The sequence below is a fragment of the Buteo buteo genome, chromosome 12, assembly GCF_964188355.1.
Source record: "Buteo buteo chromosome 12, bButBut1.hap1.1, whole genome shotgun sequence".
Taxonomy (NCBI): domain Eukaryota; kingdom Metazoa; phylum Chordata; class Aves; order Accipitriformes; family Accipitridae; genus Buteo; species Buteo buteo.
In genome coordinates this window covers 36022345-36043125 of record NC_134182.1, presented here as the reverse complement: position 1 = coordinate 36043125, position 20781 = coordinate 36022345, and the positions used below count along the sequence as shown (strand labels likewise).

Genomic DNA, 20781 nt, shown 5'->3' with positions numbered 1-20781 from the left:
GAATAAACCTTTGGAAACAATTTTTTCTGAATGGGTTCAGCATGTTGGGTTTTTAATGAAAACTAATCATTGGCCTTACACCTTAAGTCAACATGTTGCAGATTCCGACGACAGGAACCAAAAAAGAATATATGAAATGCAATAGCTGAATTGCCTGGATCCACCATGAACAGACATCAGCGACAGTGAGGAAGATCAACATCTGAGGCTCAAATTTACATCAATGTCTGAAACTCTTCTGCTGAGAGAGCCCAGATTCACAACTTCAAGTGGATTACACTCGAGTGACTTCTGACTCTCTCAAACAGCCTGATTTCAAACTTTCCTAGTCTCTTGATCTGTGTTTGGTTTTTTTAACCACTGTAGTGGTCTAGAACTCTGTCATTTTTGCATTTCTTTCCTCATTTTTTTAAGCTGAAGTTATCATGCTAGAACTTCATGAGAGTTTAGAGGTAGATCACTTTAACATGGAGAAGGAGAAACCAAAATGTTTCAGGGCAGTAGGGAAAAAAAAGTATCTAAAAACCTCAGGAAAGAAAGCATTGCCCTTGGAGCCACAACTGATTCAGCAAAATACTAGAGCATCTACCCTAGTGAAAGCATGTAGGTAATCCAGTGTTGTCAGTGGTCCTATGGGCAAGTGTTTAAAACTGAGCACTTGATTATGCCTTCTGCTCAGATAAAGCTCACTTCATCCCAGTTGCTTACTTTGCTGCTGCAAACAGCACATGCCTGTACTGTGCTCTGTACTGTGCCTGTCATTCAACCATCAGTGAGGCCACCACTCCGAACTGGGATCCAGGGAACTACCTGTCGGGGATGCCTTCACTCCTCAGCTATTTGGGCCATTGTTAAACTGGTGGACCTGGAACAACTTCCAGCCTGCTCTTGCACAGCAGTGTAACTGCATCAGGTTGAGACATCAAAGCAGGCTCACCATTTTTGAGCAATTTCCACTGGAAGGAGCCTCAGGCCATGGAGCCAAGGAGGACTTACAGTGTGCTTCAGATGAGCACAGAACCAGGTTCCAGGGAACATACCACGATGGGCTAAACCTACATACCACCATTTTCAGGCTCCCTGATGCTTATTTCCTCCGTGGTGTAGTAATGTTTCATTGTTTACTACAATGGCACAGCTGTAGCAGCAAGAGTGAACAGTCCCCTGCCAGGTCCAGAGCCAATGATGGCAGGCAGGTCATTCCCCTTGGATGGGTGAGACCTGGGACTCCACATCTCTGAAGGGTAAGAGAAGCTCAATCTCCCATCCTCTCCCGCTGAGCCTATGCAATAAGGAGAACTCCTCTATCTAATTACTCATATTCACTCCTCTCTTAGGTTCCTATCACCAGAAATTATCTCAGGCTCTGAATCCAGTTTTCACAGAGTGTGACCTGCTTAACTCTTTAAAAGGAAGGGGTCGTTCAAGAAAGGATTTAGAACTGTAGACCTTACGTGGCTGGCTGTCTTGTTACAAGCCTTGCAGGTAGGATTTCATACTCACCTGTGTCCAGAGACTCCTGTTTAGTTCTCACTAGCTGTGTGTTCCACACCTGCGCTTTAGGCAGCTCCTGCTCAGTGTACTAACACTATTCAGAAGCATCCCAACCTTCTGTGTATTCTGAGCAGGAAGAAATCCAAAGCAGAGGACTCTGGATTTCATTTTGAGAATCTCTTACTGGATCTAGTGTTAAGTGAACACACATTTCACAGCATCTCCTAGAAAATGAGCATGGTGTAACAGTCAAAGCTTAATGAAAGCGATGACCAGCTTGATGCTGAAAAGTGGTATTCACAACTATTTAGGAAAAAAGAGAGAAAATTTGGTTATGGCATGGTATTTTTATCAACCTTCTTTACTTACCTTCACGCAATGGTATGTTGCATTAGCAGCACAGACCAAGTTATTATTAGGCCAGCCATCCAAATCCGAATCCTCACCACAGATGCGTCCATCGCCAGCATAACCTGTCCTACATTCACATTTGTACATAGGATCACTGAAATGGCCGAGATAGATGCACTCTGCAGACTTATGGCAGCTGTGTGTCTTGTCCTTGCATGGGTTCTCAGGTTCACAGACCTGTAACAGATAGAGCATATTCACTGAAACCTGATGATATTTGCAGCTAGCTGTGTGTATCTCAACTTTGTCAAAATCAGGCCAGTTATTTAGATGCCTAAAGACAGGAACTTTGTTTTAATTGTTGTTAGTAAGTCATACTGCTCTGTCAGTTCACAACTCCAGACGATGTGTACAATGAAAATAATTAAAACAAACCACAGGAAAAATTGGACATTATTCAAAAAGAAATTAAAGTGATTAACATTTTCAGAACTCTATCTGCTTTCTTCCAGATGTCATTAATCCCCAGAAATTAACTGCAACAGAAAGTAGACTGTACTCACCTCTTTCCTTTAGTGTTCTGCCTGTCAGTATGCAAGGACTACCTTATTTTCTTAAATCAGAGACCATAATGAATTCTCACATTCCCCTCAAGTAAGTTTTTTTTTACCTCTTTCTTATCACTTTGCTTATTTGCATTGACAATATCCAAGAATCGTACACAGATGTTTTGCATTTGGACTTCACATGTTGAACTAACCACAGATTGATTCAATAGCCGCAAAGAGAAGGCATCCCATGACATCTGTTTTAACGTTTTTATCTATCAGACCATAGTCTTCAGTATCACTTCCACTTCCTTCTGTCCTTCACCACTGATGGGTGTTGGCCCAATAGAATTTAGGGACTGAGAACTTCAGACATATGTCTGATGACACCCACATTAACAGCATTGTATTTGTGGAGAGAATGATCCTCATTCTTCAGTTTCCAATGCCCAGAGTAGGCATATACACCTGAAAGGAGTGCAAAGCAAGGGAATGCTTGCTCCTGGCATTTTACACTCATTTGGTGCAACTGCACAGATGCCTAGACTAAATAAAACCCTCAAAAAAAAACCCAACCCCAAATTCAGTGTTTTGTTACTCGAACCAAAAATAACCTGAAATAGATAACTGCTGTTGGAGGGTATCTTTGTCATGCTTTCATTCACAGGTATTTTCAGGTGAGAATTACTCAGTTTCAAAGCCATCAAATTCTCTTCAACATCACTTACTTGCTTCTCTGTCTTGGCAACTTCCAGCCCTACCCCATAGGGCTGACTTCCTTTATAGCGTGGAGGACATGGCAAGCAGTGGAAACCTGGATTTGTGTTCACGCAGCGATGGACCTGATTCACCTTAAAGCACACATCTGACACAGCTATACACTGCCGGAAGAGAAAGAAAGAAGACACCAATTAGATGGCTGTGTAATTCCCAAATAATGAAAATTTCACAGTGATTTCCTGAGGTTAATGGAATCAAAAGTCAATACCTCATCAAGATCCTCACAGACGGTACCATTGCCAAGGTAACCTGCTGGGCATGGCCCACATGACCAAGACCCATCTGGGTAACTGTTGCATTCTGCTCCAGGAAAGCAAGGATTTGACAAACACCCATCTGGCAAAGACACATAAAAGTGTAAATTAAGTTAGGAGCATAAAAGGCATATAAAACTTCATTTAAGAAACAGATATTCTCTGTTCATCAGCTTAAATCATATGTGATGCAACAGACTCTTATAAAAACCTGCTACAATTAGGGTTATTAAATGCATTTAATATACTATTGATTTAATATGAAAATATTACAGATTGCTACATCCAGCTGAATACATTGCAGCACATTGAAGCCTTGTTTAAGAAACACATCCTTGTTCAGGGGAAGTCAGTATTAAGAATATATATAAAATCCCACTGATCTAAACAGCACCCAAAATAGTTAAAAGTGCTTTCCTGAAACAAAGGTATAATTAGTAGATTTCTGTAGTGTCAATTCATAATTATCCATTAAAGAAATAACAGCAATAATAATTACTCAGACTGAATAAAGAATGACTAAATACCAACCAATTGGGCAATCCTTCTTGTTGCACATATCATGTTGCTTGGTATCTCCCACACAGGGCTTTCCTCCATACTGTGGCTCTGGACTGTTACAGAGGCGAGACCGCTCACGAATTCCTCCTCCACAGGTAACGGTGCAGGCAGACCACGGAGACCAAGGACCCCACTGGCCATTCACTAGGATATGCAGAAGAGAGAAGAGTATCACAGGCAATATACTGGCGACAACATTTGGTGCCAATGACAACAACCCTTTCTTCAGATCCCTGACTGGAGACAGTTTCTCACTATGCACATAGGAAGAAAGATGCTGGCAAAGCCTTACACTGAGATAGCAATATTTCAGAAACAAACAAGCAAATAAAAAATACCCAACTGCTTTATAGGCATTTTTTGGCCAATAATTCAAAACAACATGCCATGCCCACTGGCATGGTATATTTCCATTTAAGTTGATCAGAACAAATACAGTGCCTTCAAAGCTCCCTACTAAGCTTTCATTTTGTACACAAAGCAGGGTGTGACCACAGGATACAAACTTGTGCTGAGCCAAACCTGAGCTCTGTGGCTTTTTTTATGGCAACCGTATGCTCAGTAAGGTTGCAGCTATTATTCTTGTTTTGTAATCCACTCATCAGTGTATCTTCAATAGTGTTGCTTGACTCAGTATAAATAACTTATTTCAATGATTCTTCTGCACGTTTTATTGTGGTACAACTCTACTGATCCTGTTGTCATCAAACCTGAATTTTCTTGAAATACAAACATCTTTGAACCAAACTCTGTGTTTTGTTCTTGCTACTGCAAAAAAAATGTAAGGGCAATGGTGTGTGTCCTTAAATAAATAACCTTTTCACTAACTCAGCATGCACAAGTATATCAAAAAATAGATGAATTGTGTATAGCTATTTAAGTACTATTGGGTTAGAAGCTTGACAACAGTTTCAAGCTCATAGCCTGTAAGTAGAAAGGGAAGGCTAAACAGAGGAGGGAATGAAGAAAAATATACAAAGGGAAAAAAGTGAGGAAAAGTTATATGAAAGGAAAGTAAAAGGGAGTGGAATGAATGGTCTCTAAAAAGGTTGAAAAGTGTAGATGAGGAAGAAAGAATTATAACAATTACATGTGTTGAGTATGTATAAAATATGTATGCATGCTTTCAAAGAAACCTGGCTATTGGGGGACTATATGTCTATTCCTAACATGTACAGCATCAGCTTCCTTTTAGATAGAAAGTGTTTATATTTTTGATATGCAGAGATAAATCACTAAGTTATAAAATGAAAATTTCTCAAACTCTGAATGTTTAAAGCCAAATCATAACTTGGGAGGTTTACGAAACCTCCAACTGCCTCGTTATCTTCATTTTAAAAGCACCCTTGTGTATTATTTCACCCCTAAGCTACAAATTATATCTTCTGTCATAGAAATTCACTGTAATTTAGATATGAATAAAGAGAAGAAATTCAGCTGGAATATTATTGCATCACCTTGGATCACAGACGTACCTGGACATGGAACCTTCTCACACTTCTCTGTTTCACGCCCACTTCCCACACAGTTTTTCCCACCCATCTGGGGGATAGGGGAATTGCAGAGGCGGATGCGGGTGATATTTCCGACTCCGCAGGTAACTGAACAGGAAGACCAGGGAGACCAGTGACTCCAGCCACCATCTTGACGTACTGTCAGAGAAAAGAGCAAAACTCAAGGAAATAGCCCACCTGCAGCAGTAGTACAAACTCACTTGTGAAGTTAACTTTCTAATAAGTCTCTCACTACATCTGATGCATGTCCCTGTCCCATCTCTTTTCTACCACTGTCATTTACAAAGCCCAGCATGTCAGCTCAGGCATTCAAGTACAGCTTGCTTAAGAACCTCAGTGACTAACATATGACTAACATGGATGTTAGATATTCTACTTAAAACTAAACTTGTTCCAACGAAACAAACGCTTGTTTAAAATGCACATTTGGACATCTAGCAGCTTCAGCAATAGCCTTAGGTACTAAAGTAGCCTGGATATAGCAGCTACCTGCAATAGTATTAACTACAGTTCTGGAGACAGAGTATGACCCTTCTGAATGCCTTAAATATAAAAGCAGTTTGATACTGTATTCCTAAACACTACTAAGCTAATGGAATGGGCCAATCATGAATGAATGGCAGATGAAAACATGGCCCTATGTATCATGATTATGAGTGTTGTCTCCAAAGTGGCTTCAAACAAGAGACTCCAGCTCATAATGTTAAAGATCACCCACTATCTTTTTGTTTAACAGAGCTGAGCCCAGAACGCACATACCTATTAAATGGTCAGGAAAAGGAGAACTATTTGAAAGGGGGGTGATGACAAAGAATCTAATGATAGCTACTTTAATTATGCACATATGAGTGTTCAAATACATACTGTCCTGACCAGTGACCATTCACAGGAAATCCAGACTAAGCTTGGTTTTGCTTAGAGATGTCCAAAGAAGCTTTAAAAAAGGGACAAATTTTACTACTTACTGCGATGGTCACATTTCTTAAAGCTGCACATCCTTGTCTGGATGTGCGGGCCTGTACAAGCACTCCTGGTGACATCACATGACCTTCCTCGCATCTGAGTCCCAGAGCCACAGGTAACTGAGCACTTTGTCCAGTCTGACCATGGTGACCAGCCTTCCTCACTGTCATCAGCTGCAGAGCAAAAGGTAAGAAAAAGTGCTTAGCATTGAAAGTCACTCTATTATCCTATTCAGATTTTCACTTCTCTTTTTCTGTAGAACATGTACTTTGTCCTTTAGATCTCTCTTTTTCTAATTTTCCTTCCCCAAGCTGCCACTGCAGTTAGGGAATTATGGTTTAATGTAATGAGAGTTTAGCCCAGATAAGAGTCCTGGATCTTCATGAACTTGTGCGCAGTGTGTTTGCACGAGGCACTGACCTTTGGAGGAAGAAGAACACCTTATCTGAAGAATGGACTGAGCCAAAAACTCAAGTCCCAACTGCCTTTGAATTCAGAATATAGGTCAATATGATGAGATGTGGCCCCACCTCTAAACACAACATAATGCTGAACATGATCACAAGCACACTGTAAAAGAATATGCCCTATGCTTTGAATAGGCAAAAAACCTCTGAGTATATTCCAATGCATTTTTATTCAGAACATCTAAGCAACCATTTTCTTCTTTAACAGACCTTTCTACTACAGAGTGAAATGTACTGAACCCACACTGAAGTGACTTAATCAATGAAATCATTAAACTTATCATCAGTCCAAAGTCTAGTTCACAGACTGCAATGCTGTCTTAAATGTGAAAGGGATTGTCAAGGTTCGTAAGTAAAGCCTTACACCAAAAGAGGATATATGAAGGAGAAGAAATAAAACAGAGAAACAGAATGACAATAACAGAGAGGGGAAAAAAACCTTGCACTCGTAATAAATATTGCATCAAAATGCATGAAACTTTTCATCTGGAACTTAAATGTCCTTCACAAGGAAACATCCTAACCTATGTTCATCTGCTTTAACCAGGCAGTATGGAAAAGAAAAAATAGTGCACAGTGCTATCGCAAACCAACAAAAATCAGAATGTCCAGCCTTGGAATACATGACTGGGGAGGTGCATGCATCTAACCTTTAGTGTCCCACTTAGCTAGGCAAATTATCAGCTTACTTCTAAGCAACCAATATAATCACTGAAGAGACACCAACTCTTCCAGAAGGTAACTTCAAGCAGCGAAGTTACTTCATATGATCTTCGTATACCTGTAAGTTTTATATTTGATCTTACCTGCATTGACCTCTTACTCATTTTGACATTTCCAACACACTAGTAGTGATTTTAAATATTGCCAAAGAGTATCTTTCTCTTTGGCTAAATACTCACAGTGAGAGCAGACTGGACAGCATTCGCCTTCAACAAAAGATGGATCGGCACAGGAGACTGCTGGGCAGGTGATTTGATGGCACACAATTTTAGAATCCTACAGGCAGAGAAATCGACTTACTGACTTAGGCTCACATACCGAGGCAAATAAAGGTGGGAATCTGGGGAAGTTTCATGTGTGGAAACTCTTTCATTTGTTCTAACTGTTATGGACATGGACACTACTTTTTATAAATATCAGTAAGACTGGGCGAAGGTCTGAGTAAATGTGACCTGACCCGGACAGCTGGGCTGGATTAAACTCACTACCCATTTCTGCAGAGAAGGAGGATGTTTCCAAAACCTTACCTGGCAGGTGCACTTGGTACAGCTATCTACAATCCAGCTTTCATTATCTGCAAAGACACGGCCATCCTGCCAGCAAACTGACTGGTTCTTCAGTGTTTTGTTAGGCCCAATCAATTCCCACATAATTTGGTTCTCTTCAGACTAGAAGATGAAGTAAATGAAAACAAATTGTGTACTTTGTAAGCAAACAGTTTTAAATAAACACTTAAATGAGACACTACTGGATTTAATTCTTCCATTTAAAAAAAAGTGTATTTTTACATATTTATGTACATAAAGAAGATGACACCAGGTACCACAATGCTGCACAGCAATTCTTCAGATACTATTACAAACACAGTCACATAATACTAAGGGAAATATGTTCTTAGCAGTTTTGCTTTCTGCTAGTACAGCTCATCTTTAGATGGGAAGATTTTAGTCCTGAGACATATGGCATAGTAATAAACTACCTTCAGAAAGAATTAACTGATTCACAACAAGAAGAGGGGCAGAGTTCCCTAAAATGTCACCATCATACTTCTATGATGAAAAGCCCATACATTTACTTACAGTTTAGGTACCCTGATGTATTTGTAAATGGTATAAGCATGGCAATAACGCTTTAACACTACACAGCCAAGGTTGGGTTTGCCAGCTTTCGATTCCCAAACTTGCAGTAACCTTTAAGAGGATTGATCTCCCCTGTGTATGAGTGCATGTGTGTGTGCTCTTTTGAACCCAGCCTGTGAAAACCAAGCCTTCATTAAGGTGTTATACTCAAGAACTACCTAACGTCACTTTGAAAATGTAGGTCATCTCTACATTATGTAGATATACCAACAGGTATACACATGCAATACAGAAATATCTATTAACTGCCTCTGGTATAAAACAAAGAAAGAAAGAGCACTGTACAGGAGACCTCTTTCAGTTCTTCAGACTTACAGGTACCTACCACTTTTTGGAGGTTATCAGCTAAGTTGTTCACCACGATGCGCAAGCCAGTGAGCTCCGTGAACATCGTTCCCAGCTCTTCACAGGAGCGATCGCAGAACTCAGCCTTCTCTGATTTCTCACCCACGTACTCGGTTGTGACAGCAGGGCTCAAGTGAAGGATTTCAGTGCTCTCATTGATGGTGTTCACTTCAGCTGGCAGCACGAGAGGGAAAGAGAAGAGCGGCATATACAAAGTTCTTCCACAGATTACAGATTCCTGCTGAAATCACAGATTGGCACCCATGGGTAGGGTTTAAACACATCTATTTTGGCATGGCTTCATGCTAGATTATACCCATGAATAAAAGAGAGGGGTTAGATGTCAGCTGGTTCCAATTATAGGCTTTCCCTTTTCAAAATTAAGAGCCAAGCTGTGTCTCACACGGCCCTCACTTTAAAACATTGCTGGCACTGCAACACATTAATTTATGAAGAAGGCATAACAAAAGGACACAGTATCAAAAAAGCAAACCCATTTTATCCATTCAGAGCCATGAAAGGTTTCAGATTTTTTCATGACCTATCACATCTGCTCGATGCAGAGAAAAAGGCAGGGGAAAGAGTTTCCTTGCAGAAAGTCATTGTCTGTGTTCTGCCCATAAATTCCATGGCTACTTGCATCAAATTCTGACCATTATGCAATTTATACCAGACTCTGGGTTGCTCTACGTTGCACTGCCTGGTGTCAAAACTCAGAGGAGCTGTTATAATAATAGTTTAATTCTGAAGTGAAATGGAGGTCAAGCTAAGATTGAGCTGAATATTTGATTTGTCACTTCAAACAGTCCTCCATCAGGCAGATCATAATTAAAACAGAACTTTGTGTGCATTATACAGGGAGAACTGGACATGTTCTATCATCAGTTTAAAAGACGCCCCTGTCCATATAGCAAATTCTTGAAAAAGAATACGACAAAGACCATCAGCAGTAATTAATAAAAAAAGAACATAGATAACTAAATAAAACAGTCTGTGGTCTGTTAAGCATTTAAATCTCCACCAGGTAAATATCTTATGGATTCCATGGAAGCTTCCTCTAAGGACTCCATCGTACACTCAAACTTGGTATCAGCTATACAGAAATCCATACTGCCCTGCCTCTCAATAAAGATTTGTTTACCAGATTTAGTAATGTTGTAATAACTCAAGGTTACCAAACAGAAAGGAGAAGCAAAGGATACAGCAATTTAAAAAGAAGAAATCAGCACAGGAACGTGTGCCATAAAACATATGTTTCAAAACACACCAATACCATTCAGTGTTGACAAGTCACAGAAGGTGGCAACACTTTAAAAATTGAGGGCTTGATTTGATGCTTGACTATACAATGTAAAGTGTTATATTTAAACATACAAGCAATGAAAATGGGAGCAAAGTATTCTTCATTCATTTAGAAGGCTGAAAATAAAAGAACAAAGAACCAACCCATAAGATGACATTAAATAATTACTTCTCAACCATACTTAAAATCATTGGCTTGATGTGCTTTTAAATTAGCTATGAAGTATCTGCTGCTAGCCAAGGTCTACAAAAAAATTGTTCGCAGTATTCCAGAGTTGAAGTAATTGTCCAGCTTCACTTACAGGACGGGAGAAAACCAATATACCACATAGCAGATCAGAACTCTCTGTGTCATAACTGTTTACTTCAGCTGCTTTTTGATTCCTTGGAAAGAATGCAATTTTCCTACCACATTGAAACACTAGGTTTCTCAGATTCCCCCATAGCACTTCTCAGGTCATTAATTTCATATTTTTCAAGCCAACACGGAGTGTGCCTTGACCGGAACATTCTGAGGACATTAATAAAGCTGCAATCTCAGCAGGAAACATAAACCAAAACTATGTTAGAAGAACTAAATCCACACTTCCTACTGGTACTTGGCAGTGACTGAAAGAAGATGCCTGGGGATCACTGGGAAATCAGTCCTCTGCTGCTGGCTTCCTGCTAATTTCCTAAGGACCACATGATTATCTTTAAAATGAGAAACCAGAAGAGCAGAATGTGTATCCTTTCACATATGCAAATGTCATTCTGTTGATCTAGCTGAAGAAGGGATTTTATTGATGTGCCTATTTAGGCATGTTTTTGCCATCTCTCCTATCCAGTGCTGTGTGTAATATCTGCCTAAAGTATTTGCAGCCACCACACTACAGAGATCCTTTCCCACTCTCAACCCAACAGCAATTCCCAAGCTACCATTTCACCATACCTCACACTCTCATACTAGGATTAAAGATACAGAAGGAAAACACAGTCCTGTGTCTGAAAAAGCAGCAGGCTTTTTGTGTCCTCAGAGCTGAGGGCACTTCACTGGTAACATCTGCCATGTTGTTATGGGACACTCACACATAAACATGGCACCACAGTGCCTGTGCCTCAGCTCAACGAGTGGGCCATCAAAATGGGAAAATATGTACCTTGTGGTCAGTAACATATCGCCCATGGCTTTTCAGCTGTGGTAATTAAGCTGAATAGGCAATGCCAGAAAATCAGCCATGCATGTAACAAGCCTCTCAAGTAATTTTGATGGCCTCAAGCCACAGTGTGCTATTAGCCCTATTCTGTTGTTGCACAAGTAATTTCCATATTGTAGATTTCTCTTGGTGTTGCAAAGTAGAAGTAAAGATAGTGTGAATTGAACTATTTGCTAAATACTTCCCAGTAAGGATAAAACAAAAACCCCAAATCTGTATAATGTATTGGACCTGAAAATTTGGTAGTTGACAGATGTGATAAAAATACATTAAGCAAATATTATCTGTTGGTTACAGCTGCAACAGCTGAAGGGTGTAAAAATTCCTCCTAAGGTATGTCTCAGCATGCAGAACTCAATTATCCCTTTAGGCTTCCATTGGCTTCCTCTTCACAGTAGAAGTACAATAACTTCCCATTTCTACTTGGTGATATTTCAAAACACTTGGTCACATTGTTTCCCTTTGTGGTAATCAACCAATAATAATATAAAAGATTTGTAGACACTGTCTTTCATTGGTTTTGCTGGTTCAATCTGTCTACACCTAGGGATCCCATCCTCCTGACTGAGACTGTTCTGCATCTGACTGCTGAATGTGCCCTCAAGGTTCTACCTCTACTTCTGGGAATTTTCTTTCCACCAGTAAATGAAGCAGGATAGCAGAACTGCATCCTTCCTGAAATCATCCTTCTCTTTTATTCAGACTATAAATAGACCTAAATATATGTTCTATTTTCCCACAGCTGTTCTGCTCCTCAAACATTTTATCCCACTAACGAAGCTGAAAACTAGTGATCAATAGTTCTGAGTAGTTTCTGAGTACAGAAAACAGCTTGGCTGGGAGAGAAGACAATCAAAAAATGAGGGCACGCCTTCTTGCCTGTGCCATCTAAGGCCACTTCTATTCCAGACCACATGAATCATTTCTAACACATTGTCACACTTGTGTCTGAGGTCCTGCACCCAGGCACAGCTCTGGAACATATGAAATAACCAACCAATATCCTTTAGGAAGATTTAAAAACAGACTAGCAAGCTCAGTTAAATTTTTTGTGCATATACATATATACACACCCCTAATAGATACATACATACATATATATACACACATTTATGTATCTCAGAGACTTTTTATGACAAAGTCTCAGTACTCTGGCCCCCTTTGAAGAAGTCAAGACCTGCTACTGCTTAATTTCTGGGTTTTGCATGAACAAGGAAAAAGGTTGAATACAGTCTGCTTAACTGATTTGCTCTACGACATATGTTTTAGCGAAGTGATAGAAATAATGGCATTTCAGATGGCAGGAGTTTCAAATAAAACCCTGAAGTCCTGACTGCCTTGTGCACCCACCACATTCCTCGGATGGACTCAGTTGTCTCTGCTTCTTGACTGAGCTCTTGCCAGTTACAAACACTGGAAAGTAAAATAGCCAGCACCTCTCGTGAGCTCAAGTACAAAACCTTAGTGCATACTTGACAAATTTTCATAACTCTTTCATGATGAATCCAATATACTCCCACGCACAGAGGGCTCCCCTCCTGGTGAGGTCAGCATGAACTGGACTAACAAGAACACATGTCAGCCTGTCACATACATGCCTTCCATGCCTCTTTTTATTTTTTTATTTGCCTTAGGTTGTTTTGATTAACAATGCTCTGGGACTCAAACCCAAAGCCTCTTTCAGTCAACAAACTTCCTACTGCCGAGGAATTCAGTGTCTTTTAAGACTTGCAGACTTGTTCATGGGCCCATTGAGAGTCAGGAGCAGAATTCATAAGCAACATTACCAGTCTTGTGCTCAAAGAATCATGGACATCTCATGGAAAGAATGTAGACATTTTCAAACATATGCATTTTTCCTTCTATTTCTATTAACTTCTTGCTTGACAGCTTTCCTCCCAACTTATAAACAGAGGCCCAGAGTTCTAAACCTAAGCAATAAGAACTAAAATAGTAGGCTAGAGAGTAGAAATGGTACCTCAACATAGGTAAAAAGTATGTTCTTTTTACCACCAAAAAGCAACTCATTTTCTTTTGCATTTCAAAGGGATCTGTTGCATGGTTTCAGGATAATATGTCACCATTGACATTTCTCATTTTCAGAGTCAACTGAATGGTATTAATGAGGTAAAAAAGCCTTACTTGACTGGCTTCTCTGGCATCCTTTTTTACGCAGAACATCCTCTATTGAAGTATCAAAGATTAACTGAATATTTTGCAAAAGACCCTGTAATAATAATAATAAAAAAAATAATTAAAAAACATTTAGATCAATTTGGGAGTAACTAATAACTGATCTGTCTCAATCCCACGCTACTGACTGGATTCAGCCATAAGTTAATATGCAAAAAGCAATCTATAAGGCATTAAAACTGACACACACTGAAAAAAAATATGTGTTTATAGTTTTGTTTTATACAATTTCAATAAGCAACAAAATCAGTTATGTTCTGAAATAAGTCATAATAAAAGTTATTAATCAGCTATGAGCTCAAATCTCCATTTTCATAGCGCGCTTTTTAGACTAGTTCTACGAGACATTCGTCATGAGGTCAAAGCCAACTTTTGAAGTTCCTGCCCCATCGCACTTCCATCCTTACCCAGCCATTCCCATGCACCATACTTCACTGCCTCCTCAATTGCGCTGACACTACCCTGAGACAACGCTATAAAAACAGACTAGTATCTGTTTCACTTAGAAAAAAACTCAAAGAAGAAAAAAATTACTTTAAAAACAGATTATTTCAGTGACCCACTTAACAGTACAGCTCCAGAACCAGTTCTGTGAGCACAACTGATGGAGAAACTTAGCCATGGAGGCAAGAAAGGAGAGACCATGGGCAAGAACTTCTAGCTTCCCTGCCAAAACTGGTCACCCCATGGAACCACACTTCAGCATGTCACGCTCTGGCTGACAACTAGATGGCACAACAGGATGAGAAAGAAAGGGCTTTTTGAAATTTTTGAAGCCATGAGTTCAAGTCTGATTTCAGCTCTGAGTGAAAAGAAGCCATTCTCAAAGCACTTGGGCTAGATCACATCACTATATAAGGCAGGACATAATTTTCATTTTATAGGAAAACCAGAAAGTTTGTGATTGCTTCATTTTAAAACAAAAGGGAAACAATAAATGGTTTCCACAAAAAGAAAAAAAAAATCTCATTTACAGGACTGATCAAAACATTTTGTTCTAATTTTTTTTAAATTTTTTCTTTCTTTTTTTTTTTTTTTAAATTGAAACAAAAGGTTATTCAGAATGGCAAACCAAGATATTCTGTTAGGGGATGGACCAACACCACATGCTTCAGCTCCATTAAAAATTCTTTTTTTTCCTTCCTCTTTCAAATAAAATTTAAGAATATTGACAGGCTCTTATGACTTGAATAGATAGATTTCAATGGAAAAGTAGCTCTTCAAGAAATCTCAAAAAAATTCCACAAATCACCACAAAAATGCAACATGTTTAGAAGTCTTACATCTGGAAAAGAAAGTGGATGGTTGCATAGGAAAGCCCATAGACTGGGTTTGTGCACTTTTCCTGGATCTAGACCTTGCTTTACCAGTCCTTTGCTTCCAGGAACCCCAAATTCACACAACACAAAACCAGTAATGAATAAAAACACACTCTGGAGAAATTCTGGTTGGGAACACCTGTGACCTCGTCAAATCCAAGAGGCATTGGGAGAACAAAACTGCACCTATTACATCTTCTCCAACTACCTGCAGTTTCTTTCTTACCTCACCAGAGACCCGAGTTTCTCCAGCTTACCTACCCTGAAATGATTCTCCCGAATGGACCCTTTCGCCACATACATTCTGCTGTTCTCTGCTTTCAGCTGCTCATAGAAAGGCTCCTCCAGGATGAAGCTGTCAATAAGGTCACAGCCAACATAGAGGTTGTAGTTCTCGCCTGTTATTTGCACGGTGAGGTTCTTCCACTGTGAGTCAGCGAGGTCCACGTCTTCCAGGGAAATCACGTTCTGGAAGCCATCCACCCAATAGATAAGGTCCAGGGTGTTGGCCCGGCCATTGGAAATGATCTCAAACTGCCTCTCACTGATGCCAGGACCCTCTAAAGCAAGGATAGTGCCTCTAGATTGCCTGTCCTGTCTCAGGGTGGCTGAAAGGATAAAGCCCTCATTCTGCCGTATGAGTTTGACAATCTTTTTTAATTTCTCTGGTTTACATGGCGGTATGTGGTCAAACCGAATGAAACGATACGCTGGGATAGTGGGGTCTGGACCCCGAAACAATTTTGCTCCAACTGTCTTTCGGTTTATGTTACTGATTTGAAGTAAATCAAAGGTAATCTCCTCTTCCTTGTCACCATCTGAAAAAGTTAACAGTGTGTGACAATGTGTCTACAAAAAGTCTTACAAGAAACAACTCTGCACGCTATACTTCATAACTTCAATTGTATGACAGGTGATCAGCAGAGTAAACCCAGTACTCTCCTACTTCCACAAACAGAACTGTTCCTACTAGCATGCAAGTGAATCATATTTTCCACCTGCCATTTTCATTTACATGACAACTCTCTCCTTCTATGTGTGTAGGTTGATTATATAACTAAACATATGGCTATATATTTTATAGCACTATATAATACACACTTGTATATATATACATACATGCTGTATGTCATATATCTGCCTACACATGGATGCATGTAACAATGTATTCATTAAATATTTTTAATATATATGAAGGGATAAGAAAGTTGAGCCAACATCTATATTTTGACTATCAGCTAATAAAAATCAAATTATGAGAAGCGACGTGGCCACATGACAACAGGAAGCAAGAGATTTGCTTTTTAAAGATTCAGGCCAAGAAGTCAAATGTAAATGAGGGTCTGGCACTGTGCCAGTTTACTTATATTTAGTCTGTAGATGTCTATTTCTCTATCTTTTTAAAATGTTCACCCCATTCAGTGAGTCTGCTTATGTAAAATTCACCATACATTTCCACTGCAGAGGAAAGTATAATAGCAATTATTTCTGAGACTCTGTACATTTTGACCAATAATTTCTAAAGAAAGCAGGTTTTGGATATTTATTGGGGAATCTTCATTTAGCAGTGGTAAGACGTATCTGCCAAAAATACCCTCAGCAACTACTATTCCAGGCACTTCTACAAAAACCATATCTGATGACTTTTCCCACTGTAGTTCAGGTAAGCCAATGTTCTACACCAACTTTTAGCTTTACTCTGTATCTAGTTAAGAAGTGTCAGAACTTACCCTGAGCATTTGAGGAAACCCACAGGGTTATCAAGACAGCAAGCCACAACAGCCCCCTCCTCTGCAGCATAACTCCTACGAATAAACCAAGAATTAGTAAGTATTGGGGAAATAATATTTATCAACTACAAATATTTTCATTTACTTCATGAAATGCCATAAAGAGAACTCTCATTATAAGCAACTATATATATAAAACCAGAATCTCTGTCTCATCTAATTCTTGTAATGCTTATTCAGGGGTTATTCTTGATGCCAGAAGTAAAACATGACATCAAGTGAAGGGAAGAGGAATTCTGGACAACAAAGCTCCTTTTTATGTAAATAAATGTCCTTAATAATAAAACCCGAAAGACATACAGACTATACATTCTATTATTTTCTCCACGATATTTCAGTAGCTGGCATAGGGACTGCACCACGTTACACGACATACAGCACACCAGTAGCTGCATCTTTACTTTGGAGCACAACGTTCAGCTGAAATTCCTTGTAGGATAATGGGATCTCACTAGGTGCTGGTTCTAAGTACCTGGGGTACTTTTCAGTACCTTTTTCATTGCCATCACACAAACTCCTCTCTCTCTCTCGTGTATATATACATATAACCTCATCTCACTGACCCATTCTTCCAACCCTCCGTACGCAACCACAGCTGGACAAAGCGACTTTTAACGTGATCCCACTTCTTCCCCGAAGCACTCAGCAGCCGTGAGCCACGTAACTGCATCTCCCTGTGTGTCTGCCCTCCCAATGAATGGAGCAGCCGGCATTCCCCGGAACGCGCAGCCGGCCATCGCCCCGGCTACAGCCCTACCCCTTCAGCACGCCGCACATCTCTGTGAGGGCTCAGGGATGCCACCTTCTCCTGCCCGCCTCTCCTTTTTTTTTCCTCCGGGGAACCCTTCGCATCTGTCACCCCGAGGTACCACCGCTACAGCCAGTTCCCGGCGAACGCCTGCAAGCCGACTTTTACCTCACAAACCCCGCGGGACCCTCTTGCCCGGACGGCTCCGGCGCTGCCCCCGCCGAGCGCGGCTGCGCAGCGGGCAGGTGCCGCACACCGAGCCTTCCCCGGGGCAGGGCCCTTCCTCTTCTTCCCCTCACCACCCCGAGTCCCCACCAGCGGGGGACGGCAGCGCGGGGCGCCTCCACGGCGAGCTCCGGCCGGGCGGCGAGAGAAGCAGCACCCCCCCAAACACACACAGACACCCCGCGCCCCGGAGCGGGGGGCTTCACGGCGGGACACGGCGCCTTCCCGCCTCACCTGGCATGAGGCGGGGGGGGAGCCGACGGCGCGCTGAGGCTCTGGCGGGGCGAGGCCGGTGGGGAGTGGAGCGCGGTGCCCTGCTGCCGCCGTCGCAAGTCCCTCCGCGGCCCCGCGCCCCGCGCCGCCGCCTTTATGGGCTGCGGGCCGGGCCCCGCTGTCAATCAGCGGCGCCGGGGCGCGCCCCCCCCCCCTCTCCCCGGGCTCGCCCCCCCCCTTCCGCGGCGGTGACATAACCCACCCCGCCGCCCCCTCCCCACCGGGCGGCCGGCACTCGCCTACCTGCGAGGCCATCCCGGGCCCGGGGCCCTCCCCCGCGACCGCCTCCACGAACCGCCCGACCGCCCCTCGGCGGGCGGTGCTGGGAGGCGGGTCGGGCGGTCGCCGCCTCCCCTCAGGGAGCGGAGCGGAGCGGAGGGGCGGGGAGAGGCGGCCGAGCGAGCCGTCGTGCCCCGGGTTCCGCGGTGGGGAGAGGAGGGGGGGGGGACACATTGGGGACGAGCGCGGTCTCCCCGGTGCGGCAGAGCCCCCGGGAGGCGGCGCCAGGCCCCGGGAGCGGGGACGGGAGAGCGGCCGGGACCCGCCGCCGAGGCCTCCCCAGCCCGGTCCCCGCGGGCGGCGGCGGAGGGGAGAGCGTCCCCGGCCTCTGCGGCCCGGCCAGGGGCTTCGCGAAACTTGGCCGGAGGAGAGCTCGGTGCTCCTGCCGCCACTGCGGCAGAACTCAGCCTTCCCGAGGACTGAATCCTCTCATTTTTATCCTTTGTGTTTTTAAACTAGCCGGCAGCCCAAAGGCGAGAGTGACTCCCCCGCCTCCGCTTCTAAAGCACTTACGGGAGGTCAGTCAGCAGCTTCTCGCTCCGGTCCCGCTTTTCTCCAAAGGCAGCTTGGGCCTGCTCCTCCTCACGGAGGGAGCCTTGCCTCCGGCTAATGAAAGCGGCACACAAGAAATCTCACTCTTGGGCTGCTCCCAGTGCTGTTGGGAGGACTGGAAAGTACCTCCACAAGCAAGGACTCCAGTCCCAACCCTTGGACTGGCGGGTCGCCGTGCTGAGGAGCAGCCGGCGCAGCTGCAGGCACCATGCTTCGGCTGGAGCAGGAGAGTGGATGCCTGCGGTGGGGCCACAGAACCTGCCCTGACACACAGGAACGTTTCAGAAGTCAAACGAGGAGACCAGAGTCCCCACTGCTGAGGCCCAAACTGGGGTTGCAGAATATCTGTGGAAGGATCCTGCAGGTGATGCGAAAGAGGCATGGATTTGGCTGAGCTGCCTGCAGAATCCCCAAGAAACGGGGCCCTGTCAAATGCATAGGTGGATAAACACCCCAAATGTTAACAAAAAAAAAAAAAAAAGAAAGAAAGATAAAGGAGAAACAGCATAGGAAGTCATCAACTTTGCTCATCACAATTTGAAATTCCAGTAGAAAAAGGTGTTGATGTTTCAGAACTTGAAAGACTTCAAAAGGCCTAATCTGTCACTAGAGCAGAAAACGCCAATGCAAGCATCACTGCCTTTCCTTTTGCCATGAAAGCTCCTTCCAACTTGGCTGGCCGTGGCCCGGCAGGCTAGCAGGAGCCAAGGAGCCTTCCCCTTTCTCACAGGGTCCAGGGGACCGAGCCAAGCTAGGAGGGAGAGGGCTTTTTTGTCTTCCGAAGACATTTGGTTTTCAGTTTTGCAAAACCTCAAGAATTTAAAAAAATAGCTAATGAAGTTCACAAAACCTCAAATTCTACTGAGTTTACTCATTCCCCCCACTACATTAAGACTTAGTCTTTATATCTATATATGTAGCTGTATGGTGTGTTCTCCACAAGACTTTGAACAGCACTGGCACAACTCACGTCAGGAAGCTGCTCTAGGTTTACAGTTGGAGAAGAGAGGGCAGCAAAGTGTTTAAGAGACCTAGAAGGTATCTTTGAGATAGTGCAGTTTACTATTTGTACATTCATATAAGAACATTTTTTTACAGTGGAAATTTTTGCACCAGTAAAAGGACAGTGCAAAAACAAAAGAGCCAAATTTTATGGTGATTGCTTTTAACCAGCTACCTCATAACAAAACTCTTGTTTCCATCTCTGTAGGCGTTGCAGGAATGAATGGTTGATAGCATATTGTTTCAAGCTGAGTGATGTATATATATAGGATGATGACCTTTCAGAAGACAGATTTGGTTTTGTTCTTTCCACGACTGTGAAAACGCTCACTGCTCACCTTCCTCTGGCCACCTTGGAAGAGGTAAACATCCTCTTATTTCCAGGATTCCTGATGGAACGGCTCACAGGAACAAATGTGCACTCTGCTTTCCCCAGCTAGTCAATGAACACACGCAAACATTGTTCACGTTTCTCAAGCTACCTGTTTTTTTTAGTACAAGAGGAAAGTGAGCAATGGTAACTAGAGAGATAATAAAGTCAGATTTACTAACATTTAGGAACACTAGTGAAGTAACAGTAGTTCTCATACTGCTGGTTTTCTGTAGTGCTTTACCTTTCATTGCGTTTTGCTTCAGACTGGCACACCAGGCATGAGCACAGGTCCTTAACTTCTCATTTCTTTATGCACCTCCCTTTGCCTTTTTCAGCCTACTGTTTGGGTTTTTGCTTTTCTTCCCTTCTGCACCAGCCCTAGGGGACTTC

The 20781-nt window shown here is 42.4% G+C and overlaps 1 protein-coding gene across 2 annotated transcripts in view; it reads right to left on the bottom strand.

The window, feature by feature from the left end:
- Nucleotides 1–18490, bottom strand: part of THBS2 (thrombospondin 2) — a 35319-nt gene extending 16829 nt beyond the window's left edge. Inside the window, exons 1-13 of one of the 2 annotated variants that reach the window (XM_075043345.1) lie at nt 18429–18490; nt 16880–16954; nt 15411–15967; nt 13780–13864; nt 9120–9313; nt 8183–8323; nt 7835–7931; nt 6468–6638; nt 5464–5640; nt 3959–4132; nt 3382–3509; nt 3122–3274; nt 1864–2082 (exon numbers count right to left, since the gene is read on the bottom strand). In XM_075043345.1, coding sequence (XP_074899446.1) covers nt 1864–2082; nt 3122–3274; nt 3382–3509; nt 3959–4132; nt 5464–5640; nt 6468–6638; nt 7835–7931; nt 8183–8323; nt 9120–9313; nt 13780–13864; nt 15411–15967; nt 16880–16949 — 2166 coding nt within the window. In that variant the 5' untranslated portion in view covers nt 16950–16954; nt 18429–18490. Of the gene's footprint in view, nt 1–1863; nt 2083–3121; nt 3275–3381; nt 3510–3958; nt 4133–5463; nt 5641–6467; nt 6639–7834; nt 7932–8182; nt 8324–9119; nt 9314–13779; nt 13865–15410; nt 15968–16879; nt 16955–18146; nt 18239–18428 lie in introns of those variants that run through there. The other variant, XM_075043344.1, reaches the window with a different exon arrangement.
- Nucleotides 18491–20781: the final 2291 nt, after the last annotated feature.